Source organism: Zootoca vivipara, chromosome 4 (genome assembly GCF_965207765.1).
Source record: "Zootoca vivipara chromosome 4, rZooViv2.hap1.1, whole genome shotgun sequence".
Classification (NCBI taxonomy): domain Eukaryota; kingdom Metazoa; phylum Chordata; class Lepidosauria; order Squamata; family Lacertidae; genus Zootoca; species Zootoca vivipara.
The window spans coordinates 95149020-95165774 of record NC_142587.1 but is presented as its reverse complement, the minus strand read 5'-3'; the positions used below and the strand labels follow the sequence as shown (position 1 = coordinate 95165774).

At 47.9% G+C, this 16755-nt stretch overlaps 2 protein-coding genes across 5 annotated transcripts in view; both read right to left on the bottom strand.

Moving 5' to 3' along the window:
* Positions 1–2867: 2867 nt before the first annotated feature.
* On the bottom strand, positions 2868–4695 carry LOC118084922 (uncharacterized). The gene has a single exon (XM_035115062.2). The coding sequence runs from the start codon at positions 3759–3761 to the stop codon at positions 2868–2870; it is 894 nt and encodes a 297-aa protein (XP_034970953.1). The 5' UTR covers positions 3762–4695.
* Positions 4696–15418: 10723 nt separating this feature from the next.
* Positions 15419–16755, bottom strand: part of PAK1 (p21 (RAC1) activated kinase 1) — an 89200-nt gene continuing 87863 nt past the window's right edge. For all 4 annotated transcript variants that reach the window (XM_088668450.1, XM_088668448.1, XM_088668447.1 and 1 more), the window contains one exon: positions 15419–16229. In XM_088668450.1, coding sequence (XP_088524576.1) covers positions 16143–16229 — 87 coding nt within the window. In that variant the 3' untranslated portion in view covers positions 15419–16142. The remainder of the gene's footprint in view (positions 16230–16755) is intronic.

The following is a 16755-nucleotide window of genomic DNA, read 5'->3' as shown; positions in this document are numbered from 1 at the left end:
TTTGGTGCCCATAGATGGGTAGAGCGACACCGGAAGTTGCGTTGACGCACTTCCTGACATGCGTAGAAGCGACTTTCGAAGTCGCCGGCGGCCATTTTTGGTGCCCATAGAAGGGCAAAATGACACCGGAAGTTATGTCGACGCAACTTCCGGTGTCACACGGCTGCCGGTCCTCTATTCTGCAGTCCGGGACTTGGAAGGTAAGCTTATAGGAGGAGTTTTTAATTGAGAATGTTAACATTTCATTTTCTATTTTTGTAAGCCACTGAGAGGGTTTCTTGCAAGTGCCACGTAAATCCTGTTAAGTACATTAAAAAATAAAGCAAAACAAGTAGAGCATAATCACGTGTATTGCATATACATGTACACAAAAATCGAGTGTACCCAAAGTCTTGGAGCTGCCCCACAGCTAGTGGGCAACAAGGGGAGAGAGAACACCCAATATTCCCAGAGCTCGCACCCAGAGCAGGCCTTGCAGAGAGCTTAAACACTCTGTGTTGGGTAACCCTGAGCAGACCCAGCAAGAAAACAGCTTTTCGGTTTTTCTGCCTTGCTTGGGGGGGGGGGGTGGCGCCAAGGCCTGCTCAGCACGCCAGGTCTAGGAGGCCCAGGATGCTCATTTGAGACCTCGCAGGAACTCAGGTGTCCCTGTGTGATCTTTGAAGCGCTCTGCCCTGCTTGGATTTAACTTGTGCCATTTCGGCCAGTGTGCCCTCAACCACCCATGGTTGAAATCACGAAGGTTAAATTCATAGAATCATAGAATCATAGAGTTGGAAGAGACCACAAGGGCTATCCAGTCCAACCCCCTGCCAAGCAGGAAACACCATCAAAGCATTCTTGACATATGCCTGTCAAGCCTCTGCTTAAAGACCTCCAAAGAAGGAGACTCCACCACACTCCTTGGCAGCAAATTCCGCGGCCAAACAGCTCTTACTGTCAGGAAGTTCTTCCTAATGTTTAGGTGGAATCTTCTTTCTTGTAGCTTGAATCCATTGCTCCGTGTCCGCTTCTCTGGAGCAGCAGAAAACAACCTTTCTCCCTCCTCTATATGACATCCTTTCATATATTTGAACATGGCTATCATATCACCCCTTAACCTTCTCTTCTCCAGGCTAAACATACCCAGCTCCCTAAGCCGTTCCTCATAAGGCATCGTTTCCAGGCCTTTGACCATTTTGGTTGCCCTCTTCTGGACACATTCCAGCTTATCAGTATCCTTCTTGAACTGTGGTGCCCAGAACTGGACACAGTACTCCAGGTGAGGTCTGACCAGAGCAGAATACAGTGGTACTATTACTTCCCTGGATCTAGATGCTATACTCCTATTGATGCAGCCCAGAATTACATTGGCTTTTTTAGCTGCTGCATCACACTGCTGACTCATGTCAAGTTTGTGGTCTACCAAGACTCCTAGATCCTTTTCACATGTACTGCTCTCAAGTAAATAGATAGATTCAACCCTGGAAATGGCAGGACAAAGCTGGAGAGCCCTTGTGGCTCGCGAGGAGACCCTCCCTGGAGCCCAAAGAGGACGGAGGAAGCCCCAATGAGATTGGAGGCACATTGGGGCTTGCTTCAGGTTGCTGTCAGCGACTGGCTAGATGAGGAAGGGTGGTGGAAGCCACCTGACCAAGATCCCACCAGGGAAAGCACAGAGGGTTTGGATCCTGGCTCCTGGCGGTGGGAAACTGGCCGCCACACGCCAGAGAAGGGGAAGAGCTAGGAAGTGCTGGAGGCTGGGAGCTTGGAGGATGAGGAAGAGGAGGAAACAGGCAGGTGCCCCAGCCCAGGGCAAAGACTTGGCAGCTCCACCACAGACCCACCCAGACAGCTTCTCTGCTGACAGCCCGCAAGCCTCCACCCCTCCGCCTCCCGGAACAAGACATATTTTGTGTGTTACAGAGCAGAGAGCCAGGCAGACACAGAGAGGGTCCCTTGGGGCTCTGTGTAGGCAGAGGAAGGGACCTGACAAAGAGAGATAGAGAGCGAAGGGGGAGTTGCAAGCCAGTATGAGCAACTGCTTCACCTAGAGTCCTAGACAAGAGCAATCCTTAGTAACAGGGCTGTCTTAAGCGACCCTGGCGCCGTGGTGCGCCAGATCCCTCCGGCGCCCTCCCGCCCCGTTTCCCAGTGCGGTGGGCGGGTGGGCGCAGCGCGCAGCGCGGCTAGCGGGCGGGCAGGCACAGCGCAGTTGCCATGGGCGCAGCTGCGCGGCAGACCGGCGGGCCGGCCGGCCAGCGGGCGGGCACAGCTCACGGAGCCCTCCTGGCGGGCCAGCGCCGTGATGCCGTGCGCCACCCAGCCTGGCCGTAGGGCCGGCCCTGCTTAGTAATCTCTGTGTGTTCTTTGTTCTGCTTCCTTAATAAAGAAACTAGCTGCAAGTTAGCCAGAGTTTCACTTTCCTTCTCTGATCTGCAAACAACCTTGTTGGCTGCCTGACAGCTGCTCAGCCTCCCCACCGAACAGCTGGTACGTGAGGTAGCGCAGCAGCAGCAGCTTCTTTCCTGCTCGCCCTCCAGCCGCCAGCCAGCCCCAGAGCTTCAATCCTAGTTTGACTTTTGGTCTGGATCCCCAATTTTGGTCTGAGTGGGAAAGAGAGTGTCAGACTGGGTGTTTAGAGGGGGTTTGGAGGGTGATTCCCCAATTATGTGATTTTCACTTATGCAGGAACATAAGTGGGTGGGGGCACACCTGTGTTGAATATTCCGGCAAGATCATGTGGAATCAGATGGAAATTTAGGCTGGGGCATTTGTTTTCTTAAGTAGGGGAGGGGGGTCCTTTTAATTTTTGAAGGCACACGATTTTGGTACAAGAATGTGCGGCTAGCTCCACCGGGTTTGCTTCCCGCGCTGCAGCGTCCATCTCAATAGGGCAGCAAGCCATTCGACCTGCTCATGGGATGTGGAGAGAGGACTTCCGCCAGCAAACGGAGGCGGTCCGTGAACAGCAGAGCTTGGCTTCCGGATTCCAGGTCCTGGTTGAAGACAAAGAGGTAGACTTTGGCCAAGACGCTCAGGAAGCCCAGGCAAACGGCCACCGCCAGCAACAGCCACACGACTTTGGACAGCAGGAGGAGGAGGCTGCTCTGCATGGCCAAGGAATCCTGGACCAGCTTGGCTTGGACCATCTCGTGCAGCAGAGACGGGACCTTGAGGCTCTCATCTGTCTCCATCCTCATGAACGATGCCTCTTCCAGCTGGTCCTTCAGGCAGAGGATCTCGTTCTCCTGGACCTCGCGGATCTGCTCAAGCTCATCCAAGGTGCGCTGGAGCTCAGCAACTTCGCTCTGCTCCTCGCCAAATCTCTGCTCAGCAGTCTCGATCTTTGCTTCCAGTTGCTTGAAGTAGCTGACGATGTGCTCCATCACCTGTTTCATGCGGCAGATGTCCTGGTCTTGCCTTGCCTTGTAATCCTGGAACAGAACGATGTGGCCGGACACCTTTTCTATTTCGGTCCTGAGCGTATGGTTGGTGCCTTTCAAGGCCGTGTTCTGGGATTCCAGCTGCGTGATCGTCTCCTCCAGCTTCCTCAGCACTCCCTGGAGCTCCTCTTCTTCCTTTTCAAAGTCCTCCGCCATGGCTTTGAAACACTCGATCTTGGCTTCCAGGCTCCGGTTCTGCTCTTTGACGCTCTTGTTCTCCACCAGGATCTCCTGCTTCTCGGCATCAAGGTTGGCGGCCGTCTCTCTCAGGTCCCAGATCTGGTTTTTCAAATTCCCGTTGGCATCCGTCAGGTGGCACAGCGCAGACTTGTCCATGGTGCGACAGGGCTTGGCTTCCGAGAGGAGCAAAGGGGCTGTGGGCTCTGCAGAGATGAAAAGGGCGACATGGAAATAAACAACAACTCATCTTTCCCAGGATCTCAATATCTCTCTTTTTTTTTGCAATAATTTTTATTAAGTTTTTCATTTCTATGTTCATTACATTATATTCATTACATTTATCATGGCTTTAAATTCTTAATTTTCCAATCAAATAGAAAGAAAAGAAAAGAAAAGAAAAAGAGAAAAGAAAAGAAAGGGAGGGAAAAACATAAAGCTAGAAACAAAAATAAAAATATTATTAAGTCCAATTTCTATTCAACTTTATATGTTGGACTTCCATTCTTCTTTCTTCTGTCTTCCTTCTGTCATCTTTCCCTTTTTCGCAGATATTTTCACAGTTCATTTTAATTTTCTTCTCTCTTTCACAACTTATAAACATAACATTGAATATACATACAGTATATAACCTGGCTTTTAGTCAATCATGTATTTACTATACCAAATTAATGAACTTCTTTTGTATCGTATGTTATGTTTTAATATTCATACCCTGTTATCTTATTGTAATAAAGTATTTTATAACATCTAGTTATGAGGTTGAATTCATATTGCTTGTATTCATACATTGAACACATCTTACTGATATATTTTTACATATTTCTTTTCATAATGTTCCTTTGCCCTACTGTCAAGTTTTTGCTGTTGATTTAGTTTTTACCTTGTATCCAATTTTTCCTATCACCATTCATCCACTAATAAAATTTGCTACAATTTCCAAACCTAAGAAAAACAAAAACAAACAAACCAACAACAAAACTAAACTAACCATTTCAATAGAAGGGACCCCGTTAGAGTCTCCCATCGTTGGTATTTATTGTCCATATAATCTATCAAAATTTCTTCTAATTTTCGAGAAGTTTCCACTTTCCTCTCATGAGTACCTGCTAAGCTTAATTTTCCACCCTCTTATCGTTATATATATATATATATATATATATATATATATATATATATATATATATATCCTGCTCAATTTCTTATTTATCTCCATCAGGTTCCTCTACCACTCCTTGTATTTTCCCCAACTCTTTATGGCTTCTTCCAAATTCCTTCATCTCCTGCTCTGTTTTAATCTTAAATTTTTCATCCTTGTAATAAAATAATACACCTTCAGGGTACTCCCATCGAAATCTTATTTTGTTTTCAGTCAAAAAAAATGGTCAACTCTTTGTAAACATTTCTTTTATATAAAAAACCGGTTTGGAATATCTCTGTACACCACAATTGGTTTCCCGTCTATATACCACTTCTCCTCTCTACTTTTCTTCATAATTGTATTTCTGGCTTCTATTGAACTGTTACTAAACAGACCCCTGGACATTTTTTCGATCTTGTTATGGGTGAGTTGACCTTTATTCTGAATGCATTGGTTATGATCTCAATATCTCAAGGACTCAATATCTCAAGGACTCAAGGACTCAGGATCTCAACATCTCAAGGACTGTCACATGGAAGAGGGAGCAAGCTGCTCCCTCTTCTCCCGCTCTGGACTCGAACCAATGGCTTCAAGCTACAAGAAAGGAGAGCACGACTCAAATTCACGGAGAACTCTTTGACAGTAAGAGCTGTTCTTACAGGAGAACTGTGGATCCTTTAGTTGAGACGCCTGCATTGCAGGGGGCTAGAAGACCCTTGGGCCCCTTCCAACTCTACAATTCTATGATGGTATGATTCTACCGTAGGATCTCTGCTATACTATTTGAATGGTGTAGGGATGTGGGTGGCGCTGTGGTCTAAACCACTGAGCCTCTTGGGCTTGCTGATGAGAAGGTTAGCGGTTTGAATCCCTGCGACAGGGTGAGCTCCCATTGCTCTGTCCCAGCTCCTGCCAACCTAGCAGTTCGAAAGCATGCCAGTGCGAGTAGATAAATAGGTACTGCTGCGGCGGGAAGGTAGACGGCACTTCTGTGTGCTCTGGTTTCCGTCACGGTGTCCCGTTGTGCCAGAAGCGGTTTAGTCCTGCTGGCCACATGACCCAGAAAGCTGCCTGTGATCAAAGGCCAGCTCCCTCGGTCTGAAATCGAGATGAGCGCCCCAACCCCATAGTCACCTTTGACTGGACTTAACCTTTTTAATTTTGAATGGCATTGTTTTATTGCATATTTTAAATATATTTTAATGCTTCTGTAATTTGCTTTTTTTTTTACCTGTAGCGAATTATTTTGCAATTAAACAGTTTATTAACAATTTGGGACCAATTTACCTGCAAGATCGCCTTACCCAATATGTGTAGCCACACAAGCGCTTATATCTGTAGGAGTGGTACTTTTGCAGACGCCACATAACACTCGCTCCACGTTTGGAAGAAATCCATCTTTCTGCACGGCAACACCTACCCTTTGGAACTGCCTGCCAATTGACATCAGGCAAGAGCCTTCACTGTACTCTTTTCAGTGCCTGCTAAAGCCAATTTTTTTAGACAAGCCTACTCAGCTGTGTCGATTGTTGGTGCATACTTTAATCTGTTTTTAGTTTATTGCTGGTTTTATATTTTGAATGTTTTAAACAGTTGTTTCCCCCAATAATTTTAAAACCACGTTGACACTGTTGGGCTTTTTTATTTTTTAATAATCAAGCAGCGTATGAATTTTATGAAAAGAATTACTCCAAAAGCATTTTACTTATTTAAGTCTAGATTATTTCTTTTGCAATATTGAGTTTCTTCTATGTTTGTTAATTCTGGTGCTGGAGGAGACTCTTGAGAGTCCCATGGACTGCAAGAAGATCAAACCTATCCATTCTGAAGGAAATCAGCCCTGAGTGCTCCCTGGAAGGACAGATCCTGAAGCTGAGGCTCCAATACTTTGGCCACCTCATGAGAAGAGAAGACTCCCTGGAAAAGACCCTGATGTTGGGAAAGATGGAGGGCACTAGGAGAAGGGGACGACAGAGGACGAGATGGTTGGACAGTGTTCTCGAAGCTACCAACATGAGTTTGACCAAACTGCGGGAGGCAGTGCAAGACAGGAGTGCCTGGCATGCTCTGGTCCATGGGGTCATGAAGAGTCGGACACGACTAAACGACTAAACAACAACAACAAATGTTTGTTAACAGGGCCGATTTCTGTATTTCTTGATACATTTTGTAAACTGCTTTGTCACTGCCCACCGCCCCCATATTTTGGATTTGAGAAAAAGTGGGTGCCTTTTGTAAGCTGCTCTGGGCACAGTGGAAATACAGTGGAAATAAATTCAAGCAATCCCAAAATGCCAGGGCCATAGGTACCAACCTCCAGGGGCCCTGGGTGCCCGAGCACCCACAAAGGTCCCTGTGAAGGTGCTGGGCACCCACAAAGTTTGGTGCCATGGCCAGGCACACTGCATGGCACCCACGGCCCCAGGTACCTATGGTTGCGGACGCCAGGCTGGCCCTCCTGGCCAGGGGCTCTGATCGGTTTCGTGTAGAAAAGGAGGCGATGAAATAAAAGCAGAAAGCCAAGCTTTGCCTACTCACCCGAGAGCCAGAGTTTTTGAAAGGTTTTTGCCTACATGCTCTCCTGGAGCTCAGCCCCGACCAATCCAAGGCTGGATGCTGGAATCTGGCCTGCAACTGATGTCACAATGGCCTCCCTGAGATCAGCGAACATTCTCAGAGGGCGTGGAAATGGAGGTGATGCAGAAAAGGTCTAGTGCTCGGAGAATTAAAAGGATAAACAGCACCAAGCAGGACCCATTTTTACCACAGATTGAAAGACTTATAAAATTTTCCGTCCAGCTTAGGCTTCATCGCTCATGTGCTTCCACTCTTTCGGGTTAAAGGAGGCGAAGGAGGCAGTTGGGCCACTGAGATAAACTGCCCACCTTGAGTCCCCGTCAGGGAGAAAGGTGAGGTATAAATATAATAAAGCATCAGCAACAACAACATTGCATTGCAGGGGGTTGGACTAGATGACCCTTGGGGACTCTTCCGACTCTACGTTGTTGTTGTTGTTGTTGTTGTTGTTGTTGTTACAGCTGCACATTTCAGCAGCCACCCACTGCCTTTAAAAAGGCAGAACATTTCACAGAGGGGGGGGGCTTACCTTCCAAGTCCCGGACTGGAGAATCCGGGACCAGCAGCCGTGTGACACCGGAAGTTGCGTCGGCGTTTTGCCCTTCTATGGGCACCCAAAAGTCGCTTCTACGCATGTCAGGAAGTGCATCGACGCAACTTCCGGTGTCACTCTGCCCATCTATGGGCACCAAAAATGGCCACCACCGACACCAGAAGTCATGTCTATGCACTTCCGGACATGCGTAGATGCGACTTTTGAAGCCGGCGGCGGCCATTTTTGGTGCCCATAGAAGGGCAAATCAGAAAGGGGAAAAAATGGCTGCCGGCAGGAGAAAATAACGGAGAAAAATGGGAGACAAAGTGATACAGGGGACCACCAGGAAAAGGTAAGTAAAAACGGGGGTTTCCCGGGGAAAACGGGGTACTTGGCAACTATGGGGGGGTATTTATCTCCGTGTCTGTCACTGCTAATTCTGTTTATTTGTTTTATTTATTTAATTGCATTAAACTCCCACCTTTCTTCTCCAAGGAGCTCAAGCGGGGCTCCATGATTCCCCCCCTCCTCATTTAACCCCCCCACAACAACCCTGTGAGGTAGGGTAGGCTGAGAGGCAGTGAGCGGTCCAGAGTGTCACCCAGCGAGCTTCATGACCGAGTGGGGATTTGAACCCTTGTCTCCCAGGTCCTAGTCTGATGCTCGAACCACTAGGCCGCATTGCCTCTGTCCTGTTGTGAGCTTCTCAAGAGGCCTCTGTCTGACTTGACCACCGCTGGTCCACCTGAACCCTTTTATCACAGCCCGCTTCCAGAGGAGCGCTGCCATTTGTCTGCCATGTTACAGAGGCCTGAATGGACTCAACCAGAAGTCTGGCATTGAGTGTCATCGATGATCACATGCCATGGGACACTCTCTTGGTGAAAATCCTCAGTTTTGACTTTCATTTGCCTCGTGGTGGCTTTTTTTTAATGTCACGAGTCATTTCAATGATTGCTCTTTATTACGTTAAATGTTTCTGTGTTGCTCTATAATATCAACCCAACAATTTGCGAGAAGGTGGCAGGTAAATACTTGTATAAATAAACTAGCTGGCCCGGACACGCTTTGCTGTGCCTGACTCATGGTCCTTGTTTCCCAGGAAAGGGGGAGGATGTGTCCATCCCCTGTGGACTATGTGTTTTTCCTCCCCCCCCCCAGTGGTTGTGTGTTGTAGAGAATTGAACGCTATACATTGCACTCATGAGAACACAAATGTACAGAGAGGGGAACACTTCCTTGTCATGACAGGAGCCATTTTCCAGACCAGGGATAATGGTCAAGGAAGGGTCATTCCTTGAGGGAGGGAGAGGGAAATCCCCAATCCAGACTGTCTCCGGAAAACGCCCCCACCTCCCTTTTGCATAAGTCTCACCTAAGCACCCTTACAATCTCTCCAAATAGATGCAAATGCCTTAAGTAAATAGGGTCTCGCAACACTGGTATTTCCACCGTCCCTCCACCCTCCTGGCTAAATCTCCACATCAAAGCATTCCTTCCCAAAAAGAAGATATTGGGAACCTAAAATCCTTTTTCTGATCCAATAAAACTATGGTCTTATAGAAAGGTTATGTTAATGAATGTATAAAAAGAAAGCTATGGCTGTGAATGTATTCTTTTATATATACTGGAAATGTCAAGACTTTTAAGTGTTTCACTCACGTCCTTATAAACTTGTATCTGTCTGTATTGCTAAAATGTAACTTGCCTCCTTTCCCATTTATCACAACGCCATCTAGCTTGTCTAATACAGTGGTACCTCGGTTTATGAACACAATTGGTTCCGGAAGTCTGTTCATAAACTGAAGCGTTCATAAACTGAAGCAAACTTTCCCATTGAAAGTAATGGAAAGTGGATTAATCCGTTCCAGACGGTCCGCGGAGTAACCGTTCATAAACTGAAGCGAACTTTTCCATTGAAAGTAATGGAAAGTGGATTAATCCGTTCCAGACGGGTCCGTGAAGTACTTAAACTGAAGCGTTCATAAACTGAAACATGGGTGTAATTGGTTCCGGAAGTCTGTTCATAAACTGAAGCGTTCATAAACTGAAGCGAACTTTCCCATTAAAAGTAATGGAAAGTGAATTAATCCGTTCCAGATGGGTCCGCGGCGTTCATAAACCGAAAATTCATAAACCGAGGTGTTCATAAACCGAGGTTCCACTGTAATAATGACACCAATACACAACTCAGTGAAGAAAAACGATAAAAGTCGGAAAAATCCTTTGTTCGGGGTTCTTCGCTCCGTCTTGCTACGTGAGAGAGGAACCGCTGTTGCAACAGCTTTTTATTTTGTCTTAAAATCGCCTTGCTTTTTAGGAAGTCCTGGTGTAGTCTCTGTCATTTCGCTGTCAGTAAGAGCTCCTAATTTGTGCTGAGGTTCTTGGACTCCTCCTGGGTCAGAACCCTTACTTCTCTGGGTCTTCAAGGCCCCCCCAAATTCCTATTTCAGTGTCTCATCCCTGTGATTCCTCCCATCCTGTCACGACCCATGAGGTATCCCGTCCCCCCCTCCACCCACCTCCCGGTCATCCCTGTGACTCCCCCCACCCTGGCTCAAGCCATGACCTATTCGGGCCCCTCCCCCCCACTACTCAGGGCTCCACTCGGCCTAGTCTGTAAAGTAGAGCCGAGGCCTAGTCTGTAGGTTGTAAAGTAGAGCCGAGACCTAGTCTGTAGGCCTTGGCTTGGCCTAGTATGCAAATGCGAGCTGAGGCCTCCGCCCTGTATCTCTATTCCTTGGCCCCCACCCTTGGAAAAGGAACTGTCAGCTTCTGGGTTCTATTTCCCAGCATGCACTGAAGGGTGAGTTATGTGTTCTGAAACACGGGGTTTTGGCTTAGCTGCCAAGTATCCCATTTTTCGCGGGGAAACCCCGGATTTTAATCTGTTTCCCGCTGTTCTTTCGAATGGAGAAAAATCCCGGAAATCCCCTGGATTTCCTACCTGCCAGGGAGCCTCCATTTTGGGTGCTGCTCTGCCCGTGTGTGAGCACCGGAAATAGGGCAGAGCGGCACCGGAAGTCGCTTCTATGCATTCCCGGCGGCCACATGGTGGCGGCCGTCACCAAGTTGGCCGCCGGACATGCGTAGAAGCAACTTCCGGTGCCACTCTGCCCTATTTCCGGTGCCCACACATGGGCAGAGAGGCCCCAGAAGTTGCTTCTATGCAACTTCTGGTGCCGCGTCGCTGCCGATCCCGCATTTTTCAGCGGGGGACTTGGCAGGTATGGGTTTGGTTTTTTTTTACGTGGCCCTGGTGTGACATTTGTCTATGGAAAGTGTCTTAGGTTACCCTCTTATTCGCATGTGGCGTTGTGTCCAAATTTCAACGCTATCGGTCAAGCGGTTTCGTTGAACATTAGAGAGGAACGGACATGCCCAGTTTACATTTATATATATAGATGGATAAAACAAATATTTGAAAGAGTGGAGGTGTCAGGTGCGTGAATGTTCCTTATATTAGTACCATAAGAGCCTGCTGGATCAGGCCAATGGCCCGTCCAGTCCAGCATCCTGTTCTCACAGTGGCTGGCCAAATGCCTGTGGGAATGCAGCAAGCAGGATTCGAACGCAAGTGCACCTCTCCCCTCCTGTGGTTTCCAGCAGCTGGCATTGAGAAGCATTGCTGACTGCAATTGTGGAGGCAGTTGTGCTTCTGAATACCATTATCGCCCCAAGGCAGCCTGATTACATTCTTCCAAAAGGTAACCGAGTCTATCTCACGGTAACTTTCTAGCCTTCACTCTACACCATGGGGCATTTCTGTGTCAGATTTGTCATCCCCATCATGACATATGCAGGCGGGGAGACAGCTTCCCGACATCAAAGCCGCCGAGCCGTTTCTATATCATTTTGAGGATTTTATAGGGTTGTGTTTTAGGGACGCAGGTGGCACTGTGGCACTAAACCACTGAGCCTCTTGGGCTTACCGATTGGAAGGTTGGCGTTTCAAATCCCCATGACGGGGTGAGCTCCCATTGCTCTGCCCTGGCTCCTTCCAACCTAGCAGTTCAAAAGCACGCAAGCTGATAAATAGGTATCGCTGCGGCGGCAAAGTAAATGGCATTTCTGTGCGCTCTGGTTTCCGTCACGGTGTCCCGTTGCGCCAGAAGCGGTTTAGTCATGCTGGCTGCATGATCTGGAAAGCTGTCTGTGGACAAACGCTGGCTCCCTCGGCCTGAAAGCGAGATGAGCGCCACAACCCCATAGTTGCCTTTGACTGGACTTAACTGTCCAGTGTCCTTTACCTTTACGTGCTTATATACTGAACCGACAAGTGGTTTTAATACGGGATTTTAATCTCACTTTCGCTCATTCCTTAGCTGACTCAGGTGCAGCCGCTGTCAGATAACATAGCATATAAATGATAGCCAGCAAATTCTAAATAAGATTATCATGGCTTTGCTACAGAGGCATTTGCAGAAATAGAGAGATGGGAGTTCTATCTGCATCATCATGCAAATTGCATTTCCTGACTTATCCACACTTATTTTTCGCCCTGCTGTTTCTAGGCACAAGTCTCCCCTTAATAAAAGCTCCGTATCAGTGTTGTTGTTGTTTGCCCAACATAAACCTGCTCTTTGGCGCTCAATTGCAGCAAACATAAATTCAGTTTTTTCCACAGATTGCTGTCTGCTTGATTCAGCTTTAAAGAGCAAGTTTTTGCAGGGAAAGCTCCAGAGCAAGAAAAAGAGCGCTCAGACATGGAGTTTTAAAGCACGGACTGTGCTTCGGACGACCAGAGGAAAGGTAAGTGTGGATAAACCCCTTATACACAACCAGGGGATGTGAGCTGCTTCAAGGTATTACATACTGTACTTTCCAACATGTCAGCCCATGGGTAGCTCAGCTGGTTACAGCATGGTGCTTATAGCGCCAAGGTTGCAGGTTCGATCCCTATATGAGACAGCTGCATATTACTGCATTGCAGGGGCTTGGACTTGACGAGCCTCAGAATCCCTTCCAATGCTATGATTCTATGACAGTGGTGGCGAACCTATGGCACGCGTGCCAGAGGGGGCACTCAAGAGCCCTCTCTGTGGGCACATATGCCGTCGCCCCTTCCACCTCCCCACAATCCTATGATTCGATGGCTAGCCCGCCGGGCTGCACTTCTAAAACCCGCTCATGTGGGAGGGATCGAAATGCCGCCGGGGTTACTGGCAGTTCTGTACCGAGGCCGCAGCCCACGGGTGGCAAACCGGCTACTCGTGCATGCGCAGCTCTACTCAGTGTGTGCGCTGCCCCTACAAACTCTGTGCTGGGGCACCTCCATTCCAGGCTGCGACCGACAGCAGCAGAGCGCTGAACTGCTGCGCGTCTCCGGGCTTCACTCCGGGATTTCCTTTTCGCCTGCTTGTTCAGACCAGGAAGCAAACTTTTGAGCTGAACTCTCCCCCATCACCATGGGTAAGTGCAAGACCCTCCCTGCTAGGAGACACACAAAGGAGGGCAGGGGAGGCTGTTTTGGTTTTTTCATAGGATTGTGGGGAGTTGGAAGGGAACCCAAGAGTCCAACCCTGCGATGCAGGGATCACAACTACAGCATCATTGGCAGATGGCCATTCAGCTTCTACTTTGAAATTTCCCAAAGAAGAGTTTCTGGAAGGGAAATTATCAAAACGGCCATGTTGTCTGGGAGTCATTCCCCTTTTTCATGATTTCCCAAACAGGAATAATGCAAACTTTTTACCTTTCAATAAAACGTTGTTTCTATCATTGGAAGCTCTGTTATTGTGTTTTTCTTTTAAGACCAAAGATGTTAATGTAGAAGTCGTTTTTTTCTAAACTAAAACCTCAGCATTCAGGTTAAATTGCCCGTGTTGGCACTTTGCGATAAATAAGTGGGTTTGGGGGGTTGCAGTTTGGGCACTCGGTCTCTAAAAGGTTCGCTGTCACTGTTCTATGACGTGGCCCAAATTCAGGACAACCATCCTCCGGGCCTGAAATCCTGTGCGTGTCGCGTGACCCGCTCAAGATCCCCTGTTGTTTCCAGGAACTGGAATTCAGAAGCATCGCTGCAGAAACGAGAGCATGGCGTGGCTTTCGAAATCCAACAGGAGGCAAGCTCAGGCGTAGAGCAGCCTCCCTCCTCCTTATTTCTGAAGGATCGCTTTTCTGAAATTGTGAAATGCAAGGCAAAAGAATACTACTGTTCCTTAGGCAAAGGATAAAGAGCAAGCCGGTCATATGATTAGAAAAGGGGTCGGAAACCGTAGGGCCAGACATGTCTCCACACCTCTGTATCCAGTTTGCAAGACACTTCCTAAGCCACATCCCATGGACCACAGTGGCCTCCTCTGCATCTTACTGAAGCACCTTTGCCCAGCTGGAATGTGTCTTTGAAGTGTGACAGTGTCTCCTGCTTCCTGGGACGAAGGATTCTGATGCATGTGTAGAAAACTCTGCACATTTATGTGGCTAGACTGCAGCTTGCTGTAAAAAGGTAAGAATGTATTTCATAGGTCCACCCACACCGACTCTGCTCATACCCACCCAGCACGCAATTCCTTGGGATGAAGAAGCCCACCACCCCAACCTAGATTAGAAATTAGGGTGACTTTATAGCATAGCCCTCAGCATGTTTGGCTGGAAGGAAGCCACTCTGTTTTCACGCATGCTGCACAGCATACGTGCCAATTTGCTGTCGGAGAAATAAGGGACCGGGCGGAAGTAGCAGACTGGAAGTAGCGCTGCCGCCATTTTGGAACTGGGCGGAGCATGCTCAGAAGTGACTTTTGATGCTGCTTTGCCCAGTTCCAAAATGGCTGCCGCGCCAGAATAAACCGGGGGGAAACAAAAAAATTCATTTTTTCAGCTAGGAACAGCTGGAAAAACGGGGATTTCCCGGGGAATACGGGAGACTTGGCAGCTATGCTGCACAGTCTATGTGAGGGTAACTGAAGTCGCCCATTATGACAAAACACTTCCTCCTTTAGATGCCTCCACAATTTCAAACTACATGTCAAGATCATCTGGGCATTTGGGTCAGGCAAGCAATAGTATGTCCCCGGTACTAATAAATCGCTTTTGGGGTTCGATAGCACCACCAGAAGGGATTTCCACTCCTTTGGGAACTTCTAGCTAGTTGGCCTTTATGTCTTCTTTAAAGTACAGAGTGGCACCAACATCAGTGCAACTTCTCCTCCCTTCCTTGCAGGGGGTTAGACGAGATGACCCTTGGGGTCCCTTCCAACTCTACAATTCTATCATTCGCTCCGATCCTCCAAGGATCCGTTACACGCACCATATTGAGGCTGTCCTGCAAGACCGAACACCTCATCTCGCGCATCTTGGCTAGGAGATGTCTAGTATTATAGTAGTATATAAACACAGACAAATACAGTCTCTCTGTGTGTGTCTCTCTCTCCAAATGTCTCTTGCACTCGCAGTTAGCCTCCAGTACTTTGGTCTCTCTGAATTGCTGCACTTTCAATTGTCCTTTGATCTCAGACATGGCCTTTTGGCCAACAGAGCCCTCTGCGTATACAAAGCCTTTCACCTTTCTGACAAATTCACAACGCAATTAAAAGCACAGATTTACACAGATGATGCCGGTCAGAAGGGTGGAAACAAGGATGAGAATTTAATCAGAGGGCAATTAAGTTTCACACACACAAAAAATCCCACCACCACCCAGCCCCCAAACACACAGCATGATGAACATTCATTAATTGCCATCTTCCAACAGATATAGGATGCTCACTTCTGACCATTATCCAGTGGTTCAGAGGAATAAATTCCATTTCCCTTGAGGTTATTTTTTTAAAAAGAAAAACACTCTCTGTGCTAGTTTTCATGTAATCCAAACTATGCCCATCTCTCAGTAGTCTTAAGAACAGGGGGCTTTTTGCAGAGGCAAAAGAAAACACAGGCAGTGAGAAATGCAGTATCTCCAATTGTCCTAAAAGATTGCATGTAATCATGTTTTCCTCTCTTCTTCAATTCAACAACACACTAAAAGGTATGAAAACATACTGGCTTGGCAACTTATTTTGTTCGAGATCAGAGAGCCCCTTTTAATGGCCCTTTGAAACATACAAGTTCCGCCCCACACACTTATTCCATGTCACAGTTTTGAGGGTGACACCTGCCTCCACCCCAAGGTGTCTGCTTTTGAGTTTCGGGTGCACGTCGATGCCGCGGTCCCGATCTCGCAGGATGAAAAGCTTCGGGGCGCGGCTATAAAAGTCGCGGAAGAGCCAGGCCCTTTGAAACAGGCGTTTTCGGAAAAGGTTAAAAGCCAAGAGGGTTTGGCATGGCGGTGGCAGCCCCGCGGAGCACGTCAGTGGTTGTTCTTTGCTGCCTCCTTCGCCGCGATGATCAGAGGAGTGAGGCTGGAGAGGGGCTTGGCGATTTTGAGAAACTGGTGCTGGAAAAGAAGGAGACGGGTTTCAGCAAAGGATGACCGGCCGGCTCAAGCGATAAACCAATGGCGGTAAATTCAAAGGTGGGCTGGCACCTGGGAAGCTGCCTGAGACCTGGGTGAGAGCTTTGATCCAATTAGCTCAGTGTTGTGGGAAGGTTAAAGATAGTAGGAAAGGATATATTGGATAAGCATTATCCTTCCTTCACTCACGCTAGCAGAGCAGATTCCCCTCAATATAGTGCCCGGACACTGAGGTCCAGCACCGAGGGCCTCCTGGCGGTTCCCTCGTTGCGAGAAGCCAAGTTGCAGGGAACTAGGCAGAGGGCCTTCTCGGTGGTGGCGCCTGCCCTGTGGAATGCCCTCCCAACAGATGTCAAAAAGGAAAACAACTACCAGACTTTTAGAAGACATCTGAAGGCAGCCCTGTTTAGGGAGGCTTTTAATGTTTAATAGATTGTTGTATTTTATTCTTCTGTTGGAAGCCGCCCAGAGTGGCTGGGGAGACCCGGCCAGATGGGTGGGATATAAA